The following is a 22,475-nucleotide window of genomic DNA, read 5'->3' on the forward strand; positions in this document are numbered from 1 at the left end:
TATCTTGCTATTTCTTAGAGAAGAAGCCTCAAGTAAACCAAAAAGTGCTTAACCAGAAACCAAACCCATTGCCATCAATTCAATTCCAACTCGTAGAGACCCTATAGGACATGGTAGAATTGCCCCACAGGGTTTCCAAGGCCGTAATCTTCACGGAAGCAGACTGCCATGTTTTTTCTCCCTCAGATGGGTTGGTGGGTTCGAACTGCTGACCTTTCAGTTAGCAGCTAAGCACTTAACCAATGTGCTACCAGTGCTCTTCATAATAAGTACTTGTTATTTTTGTGTGCCGAGTTGATTTCGACCCATAGCGACCCTTAGGCACAAAAATAAAATGACATCCTATGAGCTTAAAAAGTCGCATATCAACTCTTGGTCTCTTCCCATCTGGAGCAAAGGAGTGTGAAGGAGAAAAAGACTCAAGGGAGAAATTAGTCCGAAGGACTAATAGGCCATGTGAACCACATTTTACACGACCCTGAGACCAGAAGAACTAGATGGTGCCTGGCTACCAGCACCAACCGCTCTGACTGGGATCACAACAGAGAGTCCTGGACCGAGCGGGAAAAAATTGAAGAACAAAAAATCAAATTCACCAAAGAGACCAGGCTTGGTGGTTTGACAGAGACTGGAGGAACCCCCGAGATGATGGTCCTAAGACACCCTCTGACTTGAAACTAAAGCCATTCCCAAAGACCACCTCTCAGCCAAACAATAGACAAGCATGTAAGATAAATAACACCAGAGAGGAACTCACTCCTTAGAACAATCAATTATACAAGATCAAAAGGGCATTACCTGCCCCAAAGCAAAGATGAGAGGGCAGGAAGGGGGAGAAAATCAGAATGAAAGAAAATGGGGAACACAGGGCGGAAATGGAGAGAGTGCTGACACATTGTGGGGAATGAAACCAAGATCATGAAACATTTTGTGTACAAACTATCGAATGGGAAACTAATATGCTCTGTAAACGTTGACCTAATGGACACTCACCCAGAGACACAGACACACACACACGCACACACGAAAGTCCCATATCTTTCTCACTGTCAGTCTGTGAGCATAAACTTTCTTCTTGGGGCTGGGGAAGCTGCTAAACCTGAGTTTTCACGTGGGAGATTGTAAGAAACAATGTTTATAAACAGGTCACAAAGAGAAGGATAAACCCGTGATCAGGTTACACACAAGTATGAGCTCCAGCTAGGTTAACAAGCCTTCTTGACAGGTTCACTCACAAACATGCAGTTCTCTGAGTGATATTTAAAAATGGAATATGGGTGTGTGTTGGGGGAGGAGGGGAGAAATTATGCTCGAATGGTGAGAATTCTCTTCTCCAAAAAGCAGCCAACCCACCTGAACTCACCATAGGACAGTGTCCCCACATCGGTGTGCTTTTCACTGCCTCGCTTAATGAAGAAGTGGGTAATAGCATACAGATGCCCTCTTACCAGAGTTGTCACCGTGAGCACATCTCTAATCAGCTGATTCCCTACAAGGCCACAAACCAGTGACTGCAGGACCCTGTCGGAAGTGTTTGCTGTTGTATCCAGAGCAGAGTTGTCAGCAAATGTTTACTGAGCCCCTACTGGGTGGTGCAAACGGTTAGCACACACTCAAACCCACCCACTGGCATCAGGAAGAAAGGCCTGGTGATCTACTTCCATAAAGATTGTTGTTGTCAGGTGCCATCGAGTTTATCCTGACTCATAATGACCCCATGTGACACAGTAGAAGTGCCCCACAGGGCTTCCTAGATTCAGTCTTCATGGGAGTAGATTGCCAGATCTTTTTCTCATGGAGCTACTGGGTAGGTTGGAATGGCCAACCTTTTGGTTAGCAGCCGAGTGCTAAACTGTTGCACCACCAGGGCTCCTTCCATAAAGATTACAGCTAAGACAATCCTATGGAGCAGTTCTATGTTGTAACACAGGGGGTCGCCATGAGTTGGAATGGACTTGATCGCAACAGGTTTTGTTGTACCAAGGGCCAGGCATTGTCTTAGACACTGGGGGTCAGCGGTGACCAGGGAAGACAGAGTCCCTGCTCTTGGGGAGCTTCCATTTGAGTGGAGCAGACAATCAGCAAACACACAGCTACATGTGGAGTATGCCAGGTGATAATGAGCACTCCGGAGGACACAACAGGTGGGAGAATAGGGCCCATGGGGAGGCACTATCTGAGAGTGAAGTCAGGAAAGGTCTCTCCAGCCTCCCTCCTCCTGCCCAACCTCTACATCCCCGACACTACTCCCACCTGGACGTCTAACAGGTATCTCAGTCTTTGCATGTCTTCCTGATTTCTACCCCCAAACCTGTTCTTTTTGAAGCCATCCCCTTCTCTGTAAATGGCAACTCCATTTTCCCGCTCGTCGTTAGTTGCTGCTGAGTGAACTCCAACCATGGAGACCTTACCTACAACAGAACAAAACGTTGCCCACTCCCGTACCATCTTCATGACCGTTGGTATGTTTCAGTCCATTGTTGCAGCTACCGTGTCAATCCGTCTCATTGAGGGGTTCCCTCGTTTTTGCTGATCCTCTGCCCTACCAAACGTATCTGCAGCCACCTGTGGGGATGGTGAAGGCCTGGGCAGCATTTTGTTCTGTTGTGGATGGGGTCGCCAGGTGTCAGGGGTGACTCGATGACGGCTAACAACAACAATGATGAAGATTGCCTTAGTTGGTAATTCTGCTTCAAATGATGAAGATCACCTTAGTTGGTAATTCTGCTTCTGGAGATCCCCCTGTGGTAGCCACGAAGCTGTAGCATTATCTCCTGCCGTGGGGAGTGTAACTGGCAGATAGCCCAGCTGCCAGGCTCGGAACCCACAGCCTGCTCACACGGGGGACATGCTTCCTGCAGGCTGCTCTCAGGCCCATTCTTTTCTTTTAAATTGTATTGAATTTTTTTTTTTTTTTACTATGGTGCAATCTATATAACAAACAGTTCAGAATTTCAACTGCTTTCAAGTGTACAGTTAAGTGACATTAATTACATTCACCATGTCGAGCCACCACGACCACGATCCATTTCCAAAAGTTTTATACCACCTCAAACAGAAACTCAGGTCTCCTTTAGCAGTGAACCCCCATCCCTCTTCCCCCCAGCCTCTGGGAACCACTAATAAACTTTGGTCTCTAAGCATTTGCCTATACTAGATATTTTGTATAAGTGGGATCATACAATATTTGTCCTTTTGTGGCTGACTTATTTCACTCAGTATAATGTTTTCAAAAGGTACCCTGGTGGCACAGTGATTAAGCACTTGGCTGCTGACCAAATGGTTGGTGGTTCACACCCACCAGCCACTCTGTGGGAGAAAGATGTGGCAGTCTGCTTCCATAAAGATTACAGCTTTGGAAACCCTTTGGGGGCAGTTCTGCTCTGTCCTACAGGGTCACTATGAGTCAGAATCAACTCAAGGGCAACAGGTAATGTCTTCAAGGTTCAGCCATGTCATAGCATGTATCAGGACTTCATGTTTCTTTACGGTTGAATAATACTCCTCTGTATGTATGAACCATATTTTATTTAACCATTAATCTGTTGATGGACATCTTTGGCTATTGTGGGTAGTCCTGCAATGAACATTGGTAGACAAGTCTGCATTGGAGCCCCTCTTGGGCCCATTCTTGAGAGACACAAGGCTCCTTTGATGGGTGACTCTGGCCCACAGATCCTCATCCCCCCATGTTGGTCTGGCGAAAGGTCATTTTAGAGCTGTACTGCAGTCAGCCTCTGCCAGCCCAGCCCTCCCTTCTCCCTTCTGTCCTTCGCAGGGTCAGACCTGCTCTGCAGCCACCTTCACAGCATACTGACATTATCTCTGTCATTTTCTCAGCTACATTTGGCCCAGGGTGCACATCTGCGTTGAGTTTCTCCCCAGCAGGGGGCATAGAAGAGACCCTTGCTAGACTTAAAATCCTGTGAGCAGCCATCTAAGATACTCCACTGGTCTCACCCCTTCGGGAGCAAGTAAAAATGGTGAAAACTAAAGACACAAGGGAAAGATTAGTCCAAAGGACTAGTGGACCACGTCTACCATGGAATCCACCAGACTGAGCCCAGTAATACTAGATGGTGCCTGGTTACCACCACTGATTGCTCTGACAGGGATCACAGTAGAGAGTCCCAGATAGAGCTGGAGAAAAATGTGGAACAAAATTCTAACTCAAAAAGAAAGACCAGATTTGCTGGCCTGACAGACTGGAGAAGCCCTGAGAGCATGGCCCACAGACACCCTTTCAGCTCAGTAATGAAGTCACTCCTGAAGTTCACCCTCAGCCAAAGATTAGACAGGACCATGAAACAAAACAGGCTAAAGGGGCACACCAGACCTGGGGCAAGGACTAGAAGGCAGGAGGGGACAGGAAAGCTGGTAATAGGAACCCAGGGTTGAGAAGGCAGAGTGTTCACATGTCATGTAGTTGTTAATATCGTAAAACAGTATGTGTACTAACTGTTTAATGGGAAACTAGTTTGTTCTGTAAACCTTCATCTAAAGTATGTAATAAAAAAAGAAGAGACCGCTGTGGAGCCAGCAGCACCCTGAGGGAGTGAAGCCTGCCAGGCCTGGACTCTGGGCATCCTGCCAGTTCTGACCTTTAACATCGCTGTTCTCACAACCATTCCTTAGGCCAGGGCCTGTTTCCTCTCCCCGAGTCGTCTGCAGTAATGTCTGAACTGATAGCTCTGTATCCAGTCTCAGTTCCTTGAATGCACCCTCCACATACCTACCATGATGGCCTTTCAAATCCAAACTCCTTCCCCCCTTTCCACCTAATCCCCCACCTTACTTCCTATACCCATAATGCTAACTACCAGTCACATTGACTCCCAAATGTGTTCTGCACACGTTTGTGTCTTTCTGGGCCCTCTGTCTGGAATGCTTACCCCCAGATGCCCTACCGTGGAGACTCCTACACAACCATCAAGACCCACTTCCTCTATTACCTCTCCTGCAACCCTTGCCCTCCCCGTCACAGGCAGACACTCCTCGCTGTGTTCCTCAGAGCACTCATCATTCCTCATTGCTTGTCTCCTGTGCTAACGTGTGTCCACATAATCAGTGATACCTGCTTCCTCCTGATCTGCCATCTTGATGACGTGGCTGACTTCCTGCTGGTGTTGACCTCTCATTCCTTGCCAGTCCTTGGCCTTGCAGACTTCTTATCCATTCAGTGCTCCCCGCTTCACTTCAAGGGATGCTTTCTCTACCTCCTGGACCACCAATAGGTCCCTGGGTGGTGCACTTGGTTTGCGCTCAACCGCTAACCTAAAAGGAGTCCTGGTAGTGCAGTGGTTAAGTGCTTGGCTGTTAACCAAAAAGTCAACAGTTCAAATCCACCAGCTGCTCTGGTGAAAGATGTGGCAGCCTGCTCTGTAAAGATTTCCAGCTTAGGAAACCGTACGGGGCAGTTCTACTCTGTCCGATAACAGGGTTGCTGTGAGTCGGAAATGACTCGATGGTAACAGGTTTGGTACCAACCTAAAGGCTGATGGTTTGAACTCACCCCGTGGTGCCATGGAAAAAAAGACCAGGCGATCTTCTTCTGTAAAGATTATAGCCAAGAAAACTCTATGGAGCAGTTCTACTCTGTAACACATGGCTTGCCATGAGCTGAGATGGATTGGATGGCAATGGGTTTTGGTGCACAAGTGTTGGCAAGTCACCAAGAGCTTTCAGCTCTATCCAGGGCTGCCCAGACACCAGCTGGTCATGCCTTGCTCAGGCAGGCAAGTCTTAGCTCTGTATCAACTCCTTATCTTCTCATTCTCCAAATCAGTAATAGTACAGATTTTTTTTTTTTAATTAAGGGATAGATTACATCTCTTATCTTACTCTTAGACACCTTAGTTACTATGCATTTGTCTAATGTCTTATAATATTTAAAATACCACCATATCAATGTTTTATCTGACCCTCCCAGCCAGCCCCATGACGATGATAGACATGGATTTCCACCACTTTAGAAATAAGGAAATAATCCACTATTCATTGTACCTGGTACCTTTATTACAAGAGGGGGTTGCACTTTTTCCCTTGATTTTAAAGTCACTACTTAAATATTTAATAGTTATAATCATCACTAATGATAATTTTGAGCATTTAGGAAAAGAAGTGACCATGTGGGATAAAATTTGGTTCCATTTTTGCTAATTTGTAACAGCCCTCATTGTATCATTACCCTTAGATTTGAACCACATTTTTCTTAGGGTTTGTATGTGGATGCAGGACTTTGGATCAGCTGGCTTTCCAAAGCCCTCTAATTCCCAAAAGTTACTTTATTCCTCAACTCTGCCACAGTGAAACTATGTAGCAATTGTTAGCAATTGTATAACAGTTGAGTAAACATGAGGAGTGTAACATTTTTCTCCTCTAATCTACTTTTTTATGAAAAGCAACAAATGAGGAGTAATTATTTCCTATAATAAGCAGATAATTGATGATTTTCATTGTCCTGGGGAAGAGCAAATGCCGTAAAAAATAGACCAAGGTTCTTGGAAGGGAGGAGGTAATGTGTGGGGGAAGAGTGTGGGGGGACCACTGGTCCTCAAGGAGCAAAGTCTCTGAGAGCCTCAGAAAACCACCCTCATTTCTGTCGACATTGGATTCAAGTTCCACATCATTTATTTCTTCCCTGTCTATTTCACCCCCCTTTGAATTTCTACATCTCGTTACCTGCATTGTATGTATTTCAGTTAATACTTCCTAACCGCTGTGGTTCCATTACCCATCTGTCAGTTCGTCCTACTGTGGTAGCCTGCATGTTGCTGTGGTGCTGGAAGCTATGACACTAGTATTTTAAATACCACGGCAGACAGGTTTCAGTGGAGCTTCCAGACTCAGACAGACTAGGAAGAAAGGCCTGGTAAACTACAGGTAGTCCCTGACTTGTGACATATTCGAGTTATGATGAGTTGCACTTATGACCATCTTTTTTTTTTTTTTTTGTAATCTTACTGGAAACCCTGGGGGCATAGTCGTTAAGTGCTACGGCTGCTAACCAAAGGGTCAGCAGTTCGAATCCACCAGGCGCTCCTTGGAAACTCTACGGGGGAGTTCTACTCTGTCCTATAGGGTTGCTATGAGTTGGAATCGACTGGACGGCACTGGGTTTTGGGTTGGTTTTGTAATCTTATTGTTAGTACTATGCACTACATACAATGTTGCAGTGAATCGCTGACTTTCTCATTCTCAGGTGTTCACTCACAGATGTTCAATGTTATGATTTACTGTTCAAAACACTGCCCTATAGCAGACTATGAAAACTTAAAAAAAAAAAAAAAAAGTATTTGACTTACGTCAGAACCGAATTAGAACGGTGTCATCAGAGCAGAGCCCATTGTAAGTTGGGGACAACCTGTACTTCTGAAAATTAACCAGTGGAAACTCTATGGATCACAACCCAGTGTTGTTGGATGTAGTGCTGGAAGATGAGCACGCTAGGTTGGAAGGCATTCAGAATACACAGTGGCTGCAGCAATGGACCGGAACACACCAACAACTATGAAGATGGTACAGGACTGGGCAGTGTTTTATTCTGTTGTGCATGGGATCGCCATAAGTTGGACCCAACTTGATGGCAGCTAACACCAACCATAACTTAGGTGGTTATATAAGCTTGTCCTAAGGACATACATCCTGTCTTCTAAACAGACAGACGCTAACCTAGAAAATTACCCACAAAACTGGGATAAAGTTAGATGGAGCGGTGGTAGCCATATGAAAAAATACTCCCTATAAAAAATTCTCATATTCCTCTGTAATGAGCTCATCCCCAGCCAGCCCCATTGCCATCGAGTGGATTCTAACTCATAGTTACCCTATAGGACAGAGTAGAGCTGTCCCATAGGGTTTTTCCAAGGAGTGGCTGGCGGTGGATTCATACTGCCAACCTTTTGGTTAGCAGCTGAACTCTTAACCACTGCGATGAGCTCATTGGAGGCAATTCATAAATATTGATTGAATCAAACCAACAGACACTTACTTCGTGGGCCTCTCCGGGTTGTCGTGCTCAGGAGGCGTGTCTCAGGCTCTTCCTGTGTGGGTTCCTGCTGGTTATCATCATGGGGTTTTGGGGACACCATCTCTTCAGAATCAGCAGTTGGTGGCTGTGGGTAGAGGGTTAGAGATTCAGGGACCCTCATGCTTCATTTCACTGGTCCCTGTCTCAGGATGAGGTGGGTCAGTCAGTGAGGGTAAGGACACTCATACTTTTCAGATCTGCATGACCGCGGTCCCTGTCACCTAAGTCACTGTGGACGCGCATAAGCAACTACTAAACATGCCAAGCCTACATTTCTCTAGGTTTCTCATGAAATAACTGAGGCATCCCAAAATAAAATAAGTATTTTCACTTTTTCTATGTAAAATGCAGAGCTCTGCAGAAATTTGGGGGAATAGGAAGCAGCATATTCCTAATCAGAAAATTTGTTCCTAACTCCAAATAGTTTGTAACACTTGCCAAGGTGTGGCTGGATATTCTGGGGCATATGTTGAGCCCACCCCTTTGGTGCCCCCAGGAATAGCTTCTGGTTCCTTCCCCAAGGTCTCAGAGAATAGCCTGTCTGTACTGGAGGAGGAGGGCCTGGGTGGTGCAAAGAGTTAATACACTTGGTTGGACATTTGCGTCCACCCAGAGGTGCCTCAGAAGAAAGGCCTGGCAATTCCTTCTAAAAAAAAAAATCAGCTACTGGAAACTCTATGGAACACAGTTCTACTCCGATACACACGCGGTTGCCATGAGATGGAATCCACCCAGTGGCAACTGGGTTTTTACTGGTATGTTGGAGGAGAGGCAGGTAAACAGAGAATTGACAGTAGAGGGCCAAGATTGAGTGACAGCTGCTTTTGGGGGCACACAGGTTAGGGAATGCCTTCAGATTTGCTATGGGACTTTGGGCCTGACCTGGGGCATCTTAATTAAGAGAAAAGGCGCCAGGTGATTCTGAATTGTAGCCAGGTGTAAGAAACACTACTCTAGATTCTAACCAGGCACTGAACAATTATGCTGTATTGTGTGTGATCAAGTTTTAGTGCAGGTTAAATTGATGAGGTAATACCAATGAAGTGCAATGCCTGGCACAGCGATGCTCAGGAATCGATAGCTCCTCTGGTCTCTTCTCCATCCCTGCCCTTTCTACCCCCTGAGCTCCCCACCACCTAGGCCCTGGCCACCCACTGCTCACTGAGCCTGAGGGCCTTGAAATGTGGACAGCGGTATTGGCTTGGGTGAGGACGGCCCTGGGGCACTTGACCCTTTCTGTTTGCATTGGTTCATCTGTCCCGATCTGCAGAGCCCCGCCCTGAGCAGACCATGCAAGAAAGGGTTACAGCTCAGGCCCCTGGCTGGCTGCGGGTCTCCCCCACTTTGGAGTAGCGACTCTTGTGCCTGGATAGCACTTCCTTGCCACCTGGGTCCTGCCTGGTCACTCATGGCTTTACCCCAGCCCGCAGGAAAGGCAGGAGGTGGCTGTCCCTATGCCCAGCATCCCCCAAACAAGCCTGTGCAAGCCAAGGGGGTACTGAGAATGAGCTTTCTTTCCAGTCCCCTCACCTTCCTGGCCCCCCTCTCCAGGCGTTCCTGTCACGTGTCTGCTGGCTCAAAATGGCGCTCCCTTCCCTCTCCTTCCCTCCCCTGCTGGCATCTTGATTGTTCCAAGCCAATTGCCCCCGCACAAGTCTTCCCTGCCTCTTTCTCAGAGCAGAATGGCTCCGGACCAAGGGAATACATTCATCTGGACGAGGTTTACCTTGCACAGGGATGCTCCCAGCCAGGGAGGGGAACTCCGCGGAGAGGTGGGAAGTGCCAGTGGGCTGGAGGCAGGAATTCGTGCTCGGAGTTGCAGAGTTATCCCCAAGTGTATGGTCCTGCACTGCCACCTACTGCCTGTCTTAGTTTATGGCCTTCTGTGACAGCAGCGAGACTAGCTCCTTCAGTCATTTCTAGACTTCCCTCTCAGAACAGTGGGGGATGCTACAAGGACTGACCTTATTGTGAGGATCATCTTGTGACCCCAGTACTCCTCAGCATGTTTTCTTCTTTTCAGAATGGGTGACTGAGAGCTTGACATAACTAACGCCATGATGAACCTATAAGTTTTTCTCTTTCCTCTGCCTGCCTGCTCCTTCACCTACCTCTGTTAATGACTTTGTTTTGACTTGATGTTAATGACTTTGTTCTTTGTTTTAAACTGATGCAAATAACTTTTTATTCTGTCTGACCACCTGTGACTTAAAACCCCCTCAGGAAAATCCAGAGCCCAGGCATCTGATAAGTATATTTTTAGCCTGATAAAGAGAGGTCTGGCAGGTATCTCTTTAGTCTTGATAAAAATTTGTCACTATCTTGTAATCCATAACTCCTGTGGCCAGGCCACCTGCGGACTAAGAAGACTCTTCTAACCCTTGTAAGATTCTATATAAGCTTTAATGTAAAATTTCCTTTTGGGACTCCATAGAGACAGCCTGTGTCCTTGCTGGGTCCCTGGTGATGTATACATCTCCTGAATAAACTTTCTTACTCTTTCTGAATTGAAGTAAGTTTTATTGGCTTGACTGCTCCAGGGCACGGACCCTAATCGGATAACAATCTACAACTGACGAGGTGCCCTTGCGTAGACTCCAACTCACAGTGACCCCACGAATGTCAGAGTAGAGCTGTGCCTCCTAGGGTTTTCAATGGCCAATTTTTCAGAAGATCGCCAGGCCTTTCTTCTGAGGTACCTCTGGGTGGACTAGAACCTCCAACCTTTCAGTTAGCAGCCGAGTGTGTTAACCGTTTGCGTCAACCAGGGTCTCCTGAGGATGTTCTATAAGCCCTTAAACCAGGGTCCTGGGCTCCAGGCCACCCATCTGTATCCCTGCCTCATGTCCCCAGAGCCAAATCCAGGTGCTGGCGGGAGGATCTCTTCCCTCTGCGGATCCTGTGTGGGTGCAGGCAGGTTGTTAAGATGCAGTATACGCTTCTTGTCGCTCCTTACCTGTTTTTTTCTTTTTTGTCTTTTATCCTTCGAGCTCTTCTTCTGTCTTCCCGCATGGGCTTCCTCTTCATTTTCAAGGAACTCCTTTATTAAAATGCAAATGAGAGAGTTGACACATGGGGGCATATGTTTGTATGCAAGTTGGGAAAGAATCCCAAGTGAGAAAAGGGTCTGATTTTATGATATTAAAATTAAATTCATCATCATGAGTTTGGGCTTTTATTCTGTTGAAGTTCAGTGTGAGTTTAGGGACCAAAAACCAAACCCATTGGCATCAAGTCGATTCTGACTCAGCAACCCTATAGGACAGAGTAGAACTGCCCCATAGTGTTTCCAAGGAGTGGCTGGTGGATTCAATCCGCTAACCTTTTGGTTGGCAGCCGAGCTCTTAACCACTACATCACCAGGGAACAGTGAACACCAAATAAGCAGCCACCAAATCTCAGCGGACACTGAAACATCGTAAATAAGATGGTGTTGGACCTTCTGTTCTGCCAGGACCTAGTTCATGCGCAAGGCAGTTACTGAGCGCTTGTGCTGTTCCAGGCCCTGAAGGCACGGTGAGGAATGCAGCACGCTACGTTAAAGTCATAATTTAACAGAGGAGATGCAGAAGTGAATCCATCAGGACAGACGCTTTGAGAAAAAAGGACCATAGCACAGGAGACAGACATTAGGCATGTTAGACATGCAGACACAGGGGGTATTTTGTGGTTATTGGGTGCTGTGGAGTCAGTTTTGGCTCACAGCAGTCCCATGTGATGGAGTAGAACTGCCCCATAGGGATTTCTTAGCTCCAGTCTTTAAGGGAACAGATCACCAGGTCTTTCTCCCAAGGAGCTGCTGGGTGAGTTCAAACCGCCAACCTTTCGGTTAGCAGCCCAGTGCTTAACCATTACACCACCAGGGCTCCTTTGGGGTGTCTCATGTTAGGTTTTTCTCTGCTTCCCAGCCTTAGTATCAGGTAGAGAATAATAAAAGAGAATTATAACAGAAGTTTGGATTTAAAGGAAATTTTTAGCAGATCTTTTGGAAGAGGGAGACCCTTTTTTACAGTGCAAACTTTGTTTTATTTTTCTATCTTATGTGTTTCTAAAGTTTAATGTCATAAAACATTAGAGTTGAAAGCTCCAAAGTTGTAAAGCTTTCACGTTTCCTAGTCCAAGAGCTTTTCAAACTGGAGCCCAGGTGTTTCTGGGTGTACAAGTATTTCTGTGTAAGATACCACAGACACTGGCTCTGGGACACGGATTTTATTAGAAAATCTTGGGAAATTTTTGGTTTTCTATTGAAACAAGCTTGGAATGAAAAGAAAAAGGTGCAGAAATTTTAATGAAATGATATATGATTTCAAAGAAACATCCAGTAGGTTGCTAGGCTAGGCCCCAAGTACACATCACTGTCCTTGGCCATCTGGGTTAGAGATGAAGGAATAGAAATCGAAACCTCTGTTAGGGCTCCATGGAGGCTTTTCCTTGGCTGTGTGACCTGGTCTCTCTGACCCACCCTCCGAGTAGAAGCCCCATCCTCACTCTTGTCTCTTCGGAGCCCAGCCATGTTGAGTTCTTAGCTCAGCAATTCACCAAGGTAGATTGTAAGATGGTAATACTGAGGTAATGTAAGTGAGGCTTTCAATTCAATTCTAAGTTCTTGCTGCTTTAGAATGGACTTGTGAAAAATCTAGGTTATTTTCTGCCTTCCAATAAATGTTTTGATCCTTGATCAATGGGAAACTGCCCAGTAGGACTTTGAATAAGATATAGAGAAAGCAGGCTCCAGGAGGGCAGAGGATTTTGCTGACTTTGCTCACTGCTTTATCCCAGTGCAGGTGTAGCTGGCACAGTGAGTATCTGTTGCAGGAATGAATGAACACCTGTAGATTTATGTGGTTTCTCAACACTTGAAATCTTGCTTAAAGTTAATCTGCTTGGTTTTATCTGGGTAATGAGGTCCTTCAGGCTTTTTGAAATGGAGTTCCTGGGTGGTACAAATGGTTAAGTGCTCCACTACTAGCTGAAAGGTTGGCTGTTCGAACCCACCCAGAGGTGCCTTGGAAGACAGGCCTGAAGATCTGCTTCTTAAAGGTCACGGCCTTGAAAACCGTATGGAACAGTTCTACTCTGCACACACGGGTTTGCCATGAGTTGGAATTGACTTGACAGTAACTAACAACTAACAACAAATAATGGAAAGTGTATTTCTCCATTTCTGCCTCTGTGGTCCCAAGGCCATGAACCATTGAGCCATGGGGGATGCAGGGATTGAGAGGAGTACGCTCACCACTGTGGGCTGGTCTAACCAGTAACTGGTTGCTGTCGTGTGAGCCCTGGCTTGGGGAGACCCCACGTGCATGAGAGTAGAACTGTGCTTTGCAGGGATTTCACTGGCTGATTTTTTAGAAGTAGATCACCAGGCTCTTCTTCGGAGGTGCCCCTGGGTGGACTCAAGCTTTCAATCTTTTGGTTAGTAGCCGAGTACCTTAACTATTTGCATCACCTAGGGACTCCTGTGGGGTGGTCTGCAGCCTGGCACCCTTCTCTCTCTGGTCTAGTCAGAAATTGCAAGACGACATGGACAGAGAATGACCCAAGAATTTTATTAGCATTATAGTTTGCAATTGTTACCTTCCTTCTGAATTTCTTTAGAAATCAATGTGTTTCAGGCAGAATCAGACCAGGAGTAGATGGTAACTTAGAACTGCTTTGTTAGGATTCACGAAATGGTGACAAAGCTGCTTCAGAGCATCCAGGTTGAACAGAAGACCCTGGAGTCCCTATACAATTCACCCCCATCTCCACCATAAACATGATATATATAGCGCCCTCTGTATGCAGTAGGTGTGCAATAAATGCTTTTTGGTGGCTTAACTTCTTCAGTCCCCTATGCGTGTGGCATGAACATACAAACGTATCCCAGAGCACATCTAAGCGAACACTTACCTCTGTAATTATCTTTACTTTTTCTTCCTTGGGATTCATTTTGGCTGTGATAGATCTCTGAGGGCAAAGAACAGTGAAAAAGTCAGATATTTTGAAATCAACAGAACATCTTTTTTCTTGCTCTTGGTAAATATGAGCTGGCCCTGATGGCGAGTGAAGTATTTGAGCTGAGTAGACTTTCCATTCACAAGATTGGTAAGAATGAGCACAGCCACAAGAGGAAGGATGTCTGACTCTCTCCCTGTGAGCCTGGCTTTGCAGGAAGTCAGAGCCTGGGAGGAGCTCAACCCTTGGAGTCAGACAATGTTGGTTGGAATCCCAGCTCCTAAAGAACTATTTCCCAGCTTCACCTCTCACCTTGATGAGGGCATTGGTGGCTCAGTGGTAGAATTCTCCTCTTCCATGCAGGAGACCTGGGTTCAATTCCCAGTCAATGCACCTCACGTGTAGCCACCACCCATCTGTTAGTGGAGGCTTGTGTATTGCTAAACAGGTTCAAGGGAGCTTCCAGATTAAGACAAACTAGGAAGAAAGGCCTGGCAATCTACTAATGAAAATCAGCCGGTGAAAACCCCATGAACTGCAGTGGTCCAGTCTGCAACTGATCACAGGGACAGCACAGGAGCAGGTATCATTTCATTCCATTGTGCATGGGAGCTCCATGAGTCAGGGGCCAGCTTGCTGACAGCTAACAATAACAATAACCTCTCCTCTCAAACCTTCACCCTTCATTTTCCTCCTCATTCTCTGCTCATGACCTCGTTTCCCATTTCACTGAACAAATAGATGAGACCAGAGAGGGCATCCAAATCCCTCTCCTCCCCATCCACACACCTCACTTGGCCATATCACCCCCTGGCTTCTGCGTGCTACTGTGAACCATCCCTGCTTTGATCTGGGCCAGCTCCTCTGCCTGTACACTGGGCCCCATCACCTCCCCTCCTCCAGGACAACATGCCCCAACATCTGGATCCTCATTTCTTCCTGGCCTGTTGCCTCATTCCTGTCACTGTAAAAAGTGCTGTAATTTGTCCCTTCCTTAAAGAGTCCTCTCTTGACTTCACTTCTCATTGAAACTATACCTCTATTTTTCAATCCTTTAAGGAAAAACTCCTTGAAGCGTCCCCCTTCTTTCCAGCCTGTTCCTTGGGCCCACCATTCCCTGAAACTGGTCTTGCGAGGGTCTTCAGTGACTCATCACTGCCATATCTAATGATGCACCAGTCCCCATCTTATCTGACCCTTCAGCAGAGTTTAGCATAGTTGACCACTCTCTCCTTGAAATACTTTCTTCACTTGACTACTGAGACACGTTCTTTCCTGGTTTTCCTCCTATCCCCGGCGGCTCCCTCTCAAACTCCTTTGCTGGTTTCTTCTCATCTCCCCAACCACCATCTCATGTGGGAGTGTCCTGCAGTTCAGCCCTGCTTGTATTCATCCCCATTGGAGCACTCATCCTGTCCTTGGCTTTGAATACTACCTGCATGCAGATACTTGCCAAATTTACATCCTGGGCCCTGCCCTCTCTGCAGAATTCCAGACCCAGACAGCCAACTGGCGGGTGGACATCTTCACTTGGCTTGTTGTTGTTAGTTGCTATTGAGTTAGCGCCAACTCATAGACACCTTACGTGTAACAGAAAGAAATATTGCCCAGCACTGTGCCATCCACACGATCACGTTACCCATAAGGTTTTCACTGGTTAATTTTCAAGGAGTAGACTGCCAGGTCCTTCTTCCTGGTGTCTTAGTCTGGAAGCTCCATTGAAACCTGCCCACCATGTATGAAACCTGCTGGTATTTGAAATACCCGTGGCATAGTTCCTAGCATCACAGCAACATGCAAGCCCCCGCAGCATGACAGATGGACAGACAGGTGGCTTAACATGCCCCAAATGAAGTTCCTTGCCTTTACCTCTGCACCTGTTTATTCTACAGCCTACCTTGTTGCACTAAACAGAACTTCACTGTTCACAGGCCAGGAACCTAGAAGCCATTCTTGGCTCCTCTCTGACTCTCATACCACATTGCATCCATCCAACATCCCACCAGTTTACCTTCAAATTATACCCACTCCTCACTTATCAACGTGGTTAAGTTCCAAAGACCAGGTTGTTACACAAAAATCGTCATTATGTGAATTGATGGAGGGTGACCACATCAGGTCACAAAATGGAGAGTGACTACATCATTACATAACTGCCCAAACTACTGAGAATCATGGCCTGGCCAAGGTGACACATAACCTTAACTATCACAGCCAGCATTACTCTCGCCTTGCACCCTGGCATTCCTTACTGCCAGACATACATTGTTAATGTGCAAAACAGTTGGATAGTGGATTTTTTATTATTGTTGTAAATGAAAAATGTTAGATAATGAGATAGTCGATAAGTGAGAAGTAGGTGTGTACTTGGAATCCAACCATTTCTCAGCATCTCCACTATTATCACCCCAGTCAAGTACCATTCCCACGTCGATGATTGCAAGAACCTCCCAACTTCTCTGTTTCCCATCCTGCTCACTGTCTTAGTTATCTAGTGCTGCTCTAATAGAAATATCACAAATTGGTGGCTCTAATTAACAAGTTTATTTTCTCACAGTTTAGGAGGCTAGAGGTACAGATTCAGGGCGCTGGCTCTAGGGGAAGGCCTTCTCCCACTGTGGGCTGTCAGGGAAGGTCCTCGTTCCTTGGTCCTTGGTTATCTTCACATGTGACATCTGTCTTCTCCCATCTCTGCTTCCTTGTTTAATCTGCTCTTTTTATATCTCAAAAGAGATTGACTTAAGACACACCCTATGCTAATACAGACTCATTAACATAACAAAGCAAACCTATCCCCAAATGGGGTATATAAAAAAAAAGTATAGGGGTTAGAATTTACCACACCTATTTTGGGGGGACACAATTCAATCCATAATACTCACCTAAGTCTGTTACCTACGTGGGAATAGAGTGCATCTTTTAGAATTTAAGCGAGATCGTGACACTTTCTGCCTAAAATTCTCTAGTGACTTCCCTTTCTAACACAGAGTAGAATCCAGAATCCTTTTAATGGCCTACGAGGTCCTGTGTGAGCTACACCCCCCCAACTCTGGAACCCTCTTGCCTCAGGGCCTTTGCACTTTCTCTTCCCTCCACCTGGGACTCTGTTTCCCAAATTTCATTTTGTCATGTCTTTCTGGACCTTTTGAAATACAATGAAAAGTTCCCATTTCCACTCTCCTGGCATTCCCTAACTTCCTTACCATTATTTCTTTTTCCATAGTATTTATTGCTTCTCATCAGATACAGTTATTTGCTTATTGCCTACCAATCTCCACCTCAGCTGCTAATGCGAAGATCAGCATTTTGAATCTACCTAGAGGTGCCTTGGAAGAAAGACCTGGTGATCTACTGCTAAAAAACCAGCTATTGAAAACTCTGTGGAGCATGGTTCTATTCTGACACACATGGAGTCGCCATGAGTCAGAGCCAACTTGATGGCAAACTGTTTCTTTTAAATCCCCATCAGGATAGAGCTATAAGAGGGTGGGGCATTATTTTGATCATCATTCATCTTTGGGGCCTAAAACTGTGACATACTATAGATACTCAATAGTGATTTGCTGAACGAATGCATAAATCACTACTTGCTGGCTGTGCATCCCTGGCCACATTCTGGAACCCATCAAAGCCTTATTTCCCCCTTTGGGCTGCTGTGAAGATTGGAGTACATTCTGAGAAACTCGTGGTCCATGGAATCTGACTCTTAACTGGACCCGGGGTCTCTGGCGCACCTCATCGCTAAGGGATCGTGGCTTCAGCCACCTAACTGGGGAATTCGCGTGGTAAAGCAGCTAACATTCTTTTGCTGCCCGTCCAGGCCTCCACAGAAGTTATGAAAAATAGACAGAGGTATGTGAAATGATAAAAACAGCTAAGAAAATAAAGGAGTAAGGGAGTAATCAAGAGAGAACAAAGAGGTGGATAATAAAAATAAAATGCTAAAGGATACAAGCTCTGCAGTAAACAGCTCTGGCAATTATGGACAAGAAAAAAGAACTCTGAAATATTTTTAGTAACTTAAAAAAGTTCTTTAGAAATGAAAAAAAAGTACATGAAAGAAAGAAATAGAAGTAGAAAATAAAAATATATGGGGTTGATTTTCTTCTCCTTATTCTTTCCTAATCATTCCCTCTGAATGAGTTTCCAAGGAAATCAAATGACGCCACAATTTGTTTTTCTTATGAATAGCGTTGCTAAGAAAAGATAGATCATTACTGACAAACTTTAATATGTAGCTTGTCATCACAATACACGTTGAACCCCTTAATATATATTCCTATGGGCAGCATTAAAATAAGAGCCATGATTTATTGCGGGCTCATTTTGTGCTATCTCTGGATATTCAATGGATTCCCTGGTTGTTGAAAATGGTTACCACGTTCTGCTGCTAATCACAAGGCTGGCAGTTCGGGTTCACGCGGAGGCACCTCGGAAGAAAGCCCCGGTAACCTACTTCCAAAAAATCAGCCACTGAAAACCCTGTGGAGAAGAATTTCACTCCTACACACATGGGGTTGCCATGAATTGAAGTTGACCTGCTGGCAACTGAAGACATATGCTCTCTCCAGTCTGACAATATCACTTCTAGGTTAATAGTACGCGTCTCAATTTAATATGAGGAAGCTGAGGCTTTGACAGGTTAAATGGCTGGTCCAAGGTTTTAGTTATTCACTGTCACATTCAGAATTTGACCCCAAGATTTTGTGATTCCAAAGCCCTCCCCTTTCCCGTCCAATACTCTCTCTCTCCATTTATTATTGCCTTTGCAGCTGAGACAGGCAAGAGATCAGGTTGGCTATAATTAAAGAGGCCTTTGACTCAGTATTTTTCGAACTTAAACCTAAGCTCAGACCGCCATATAACTTTTACTGCTAGCACCTGAGAACTACTTGTGATTAACAAACTAGGTGCTCAGACAGGATAAGGGGCTACATTCCAAGGCCCTGTGTGCTTGACCAGCTATAGTTAAATAGCCTCTGATTCAGTATTCTTGGAATCTAAACCTAAGTGCAAACCACCATATAACTTTTACTGCTGGCACTCGGGACTACTTGTGACTAACAAACTAGGTACTTAGACAAGATAAGGGGCCATATTTCCTATCCCTACATGCTTGACCAGAGCTATAAATTACTGAACACCCTCCTGAGTTGTTTTTCAAGTCCCCCACCAGGTGCAGAGCATACGTAGTAAAAATCAAGGTAACCTGAATGACCTTCCATATGAGATAATCATGAACAAGATCCCTTGCCAAGACTTGAACCAAGGTCCAGAGACATCACACACGTACAACATCCCAGAATAAGTCTTCTTCGACATCCCAGCAGCCTTTGTGATAGACTCCATCTTAGCTCCAGCAACCTTCGTGAGGAAATTCATCTTGAATCCCAACTGTGCGCACATTTAATTTTCATAATCCCTCCCCTTCTGAAAATCTCCACCCATCTAATGAATAAAGATAATGCCTTTTTATAAGCCCTAAGAAATCGTTCCTTCAGAGAGAGTCTGGAGGCTAGCGTAGGTGGAAACCCCTCTCCCTCTCTCCCTCGCGAGCCTTTTACTTTCTTTCTGTCCTTAATAAGCCTTTGTCCGTGTGGAACCTCTGAGCCTCTCTTGGTCATTCTTGGTCAGAAGAAGGTAAGAACCTAAGCAGGGCTTAGTGCTGAGCTGGGAAGCCCTGCCCTGTAACACAATGATATCAGTAACTATTCTATGTTAGCCCACTATTCTGGAAATGCTATACATTTGTTTCTCAAGTCCAAATATTTCCACCTGAAAGCTTCAAAGCATTGCACCAGTGAAAAAAGGCTTTGGCTACTTTAGGCCAAAGATTTATTAGACTCAGTGCAGGAAACAAAGACATTTCTCTTTTTGTCTTTAAAGAAAATGTTTTCAAGGAAAGTACCGGCACTTCATCCAAACAGATGGACAATCCCCGAGGGTCATGAGTGGAACAGAGTAGCATCCAGAGGACCCTGTGGCAGCTTGTAGGATGCAGAGGAAAAGGAATGAAGGTATATGGAAGGGGCAGCAATGCAGGCAATGGATCTCAACCTGGCTGCTTAAAAATAACACAGAACCCACCTAAGATATAACTATTGGTTATATCTAGGTGTCTGGAGTAAAAAAGAAAGGAGGAAACCAAATACTCAAAGAATAAACTAGTCTACAGAACTAATGGTCCACAGCCTCACCTACCTTGAGATCAGAACTAGATGGTGCCCAGCTACCACTACCAACTGTTCTGACCAGGGACATAATAGATGGTCCCAGATAGAATGAGAGAAAAATGTTGAGTGAAACTCAAATTCCTAAAAAAGGCCAGACTTGCAGGACTGGTAGAGACTAGAGGAGCCCCTGAGACTATCACCCTGGGATACCCTTTAAACTTGGAACTCAAACTATTCCCAGTGGTCAACTATCAGCCCAATGACAGAGTTGGTCATAAAATAAATAATTCCACCCATGAATACTGTGCTTCTCTAAACAATCATCTACATGAGACATAATGGTCAACATTTATCCTAGACCAAAGATGAGTAGGTAAAGAGGGACAAGGAAGGTAGATTAATGGAAACAGAACAACCAGAATGGCAATACTGAGAATGCTGACACATTGTGAAAAGTGTAACCAATGTCACTGAATAATATGTAAAGAGATTGTTAAATGAGAACCTAATTTCTATGTAAATTTTCTCCAAATCACTTCACTCCTAGGTGGTCCAGACAGTTAGTTAATGAGCTCGGCTGCTAACTGAAAGGTTGGAGGTTCGAGTCTGCACAGATGTACCTCCTTTGGAAGAAAGTTCAGGTGAGCTACTTCTGAAAAATAAGCCATTAAAAACCAGTGCAGCACAGTTCTACTCTGACACACGTGGGTTCGCCCAGAGTCGGAACCAACTTGAAGATAACTGGGAAAATCTTGCAGCAGCCCCTTCATCTCTCTGATGCACATTTCTTCATCTATAAAATTGAGATAATAATTCCCAACTTGAAGGATGATTATTTCATAAGGATTAAATGATAGGAAGCCCTGGTGGTGCAGTGGTTAAGAGCTGGGCTGCTAACCAGAAGGTTGGCAGTTTGAATCCACCAACTGCTCTTTGGAAACCCTATGGGGCAGTTCTGTTCTGTCCTATGGGGTCACTGAGTCAGAATTAATGCCAATGGGTTTTTTTTTTTTTCAAATGATAGAACCTGTGTAGTATAATGCTTAGGCTCTGAATATTGGTAGCTTTTATTAAGAAAAAATGGTGGAAGAGAGGAAAAGTAGAAGAAAGAGGGGAGAAAGAAAAAGAATTTGGGAGAAAGAAAGGGAGAAATGAGAAAGACCTTGGTGACGTGAAACCAGCTGCCGTTGAGTTGATTCCACTCATGGTGATCCCATGTGAGCAGAGCAGAACTGTGCTCCACAGGGTTTTCTACGGCTGTGAGCATTCAGAAGCAGATATCTAGGCCATTCTTCTGAGGTGCCTCTGGGTGGACTTGAACCTCCAACTTTTCAGTTAGCAGCCGAGTGAATTAACTGTTCACACCACTCAGGTACGCCTTGGTGATGTTGTTAGGTGCTGTCAAGTCAATGATGCTTTGTACAACAAAAGGCAACATTGCCCAGTCCTGCGCCATCCCCACAATCGTTGCTATGTTTTGAGCCCACTCTTGTAGCCACTGTGTCACTTCGTCTCGTCAAGGGTCTTCCTCTTTTTTGTCAATGGTGAGTCCCTGCAATACCATCTTCAGTGCCTCACCTGTAATTCCTTGGCTTCAATAATCAGTACCTGTCCCCTCCCTGAACCTCTTGTCAGGCCCAGGACAGCTTCTTTTCTGTTTCCATTTATGATGTTTCAGAAGCCTTCTCCTGCCCTTGCAGCTATGAGAATTTCCTCCCTGTCTAGAGCGCCTGGCATTTTCTCTCCCATCCTGTTAGACCTGAAGCCCTTGAACCCTGCCCTGACAACACACCCTCTTTGAATCCATTATCCAAGTTATCCTTTACTATGAAGTTAGTGACACATAGCCTCATGGAATCATTTAAGTGGCTTGATACAATAGATACCGCAGAGTGTCTGTGAATACCGTATTTGAGCTGTGTTGTATGATATGTGTCCATTGTATTTATATGATGAACTAAGCGCTCCCAGCCCCTCCTGGATACAGTCCTGCTGTGCTGTAAGCACTTTGGCCCTTTTTATAAATCACTTAGGGCACTTTCTCACTGTACTGCCATTATCTCTTTATGGGTCTGTCTTCTCCAACAAACTCTGAGCTTCTGACCTGGTCTAATTTGTTTCTGTATACTTGGAACTTAAGCTTATTGCCTGGTGCATTGTTGATTTTATTCTGGTGCTGAATTTATTGTCAGAAAAAGTTATATGGAAACCTGATAACATACACGTATTTTCCATTAGATTTCATTAGCTTTTCATAGCACCTTTTGGCAACAGAGAGAAAAAAACAGTTTAAATTGCAGCCTGTGGATTTTCTTGAGGTCTTTGTAAAGAGC

The 22,475-nt window shown here is 45.2% G+C and overlaps 1 protein-coding gene across 1 annotated transcript in view; it reads right to left on the reverse strand.

Moving 5' to 3' along the window:
- Positions 1–8,114, reverse strand: part of CC2D2A (coiled-coil and C2 domain containing 2A) — a 128,081-nt gene extending 119,967 nt beyond the window's left edge. The window contains exon 1 of the mRNA XM_003411277.4: positions 7,991–8,114. Within this exon, the coding sequence (XP_003411325.2) occupies positions 7,991–8,090 (100 nt within the window). The 5' untranslated portion in view covers positions 8,091–8,114. The remainder of the gene's footprint in view (positions 1–7,990) is intronic.
- Positions 8,115–22,475: the final 14,361 nt, after the last annotated feature.

Source organism: Loxodonta africana, chromosome 5 (genome assembly GCF_030014295.1).
Source record: "Loxodonta africana isolate mLoxAfr1 chromosome 5, mLoxAfr1.hap2, whole genome shotgun sequence".
Classification (NCBI taxonomy): domain Eukaryota; kingdom Metazoa; phylum Chordata; class Mammalia; order Proboscidea; family Elephantidae; genus Loxodonta; species Loxodonta africana.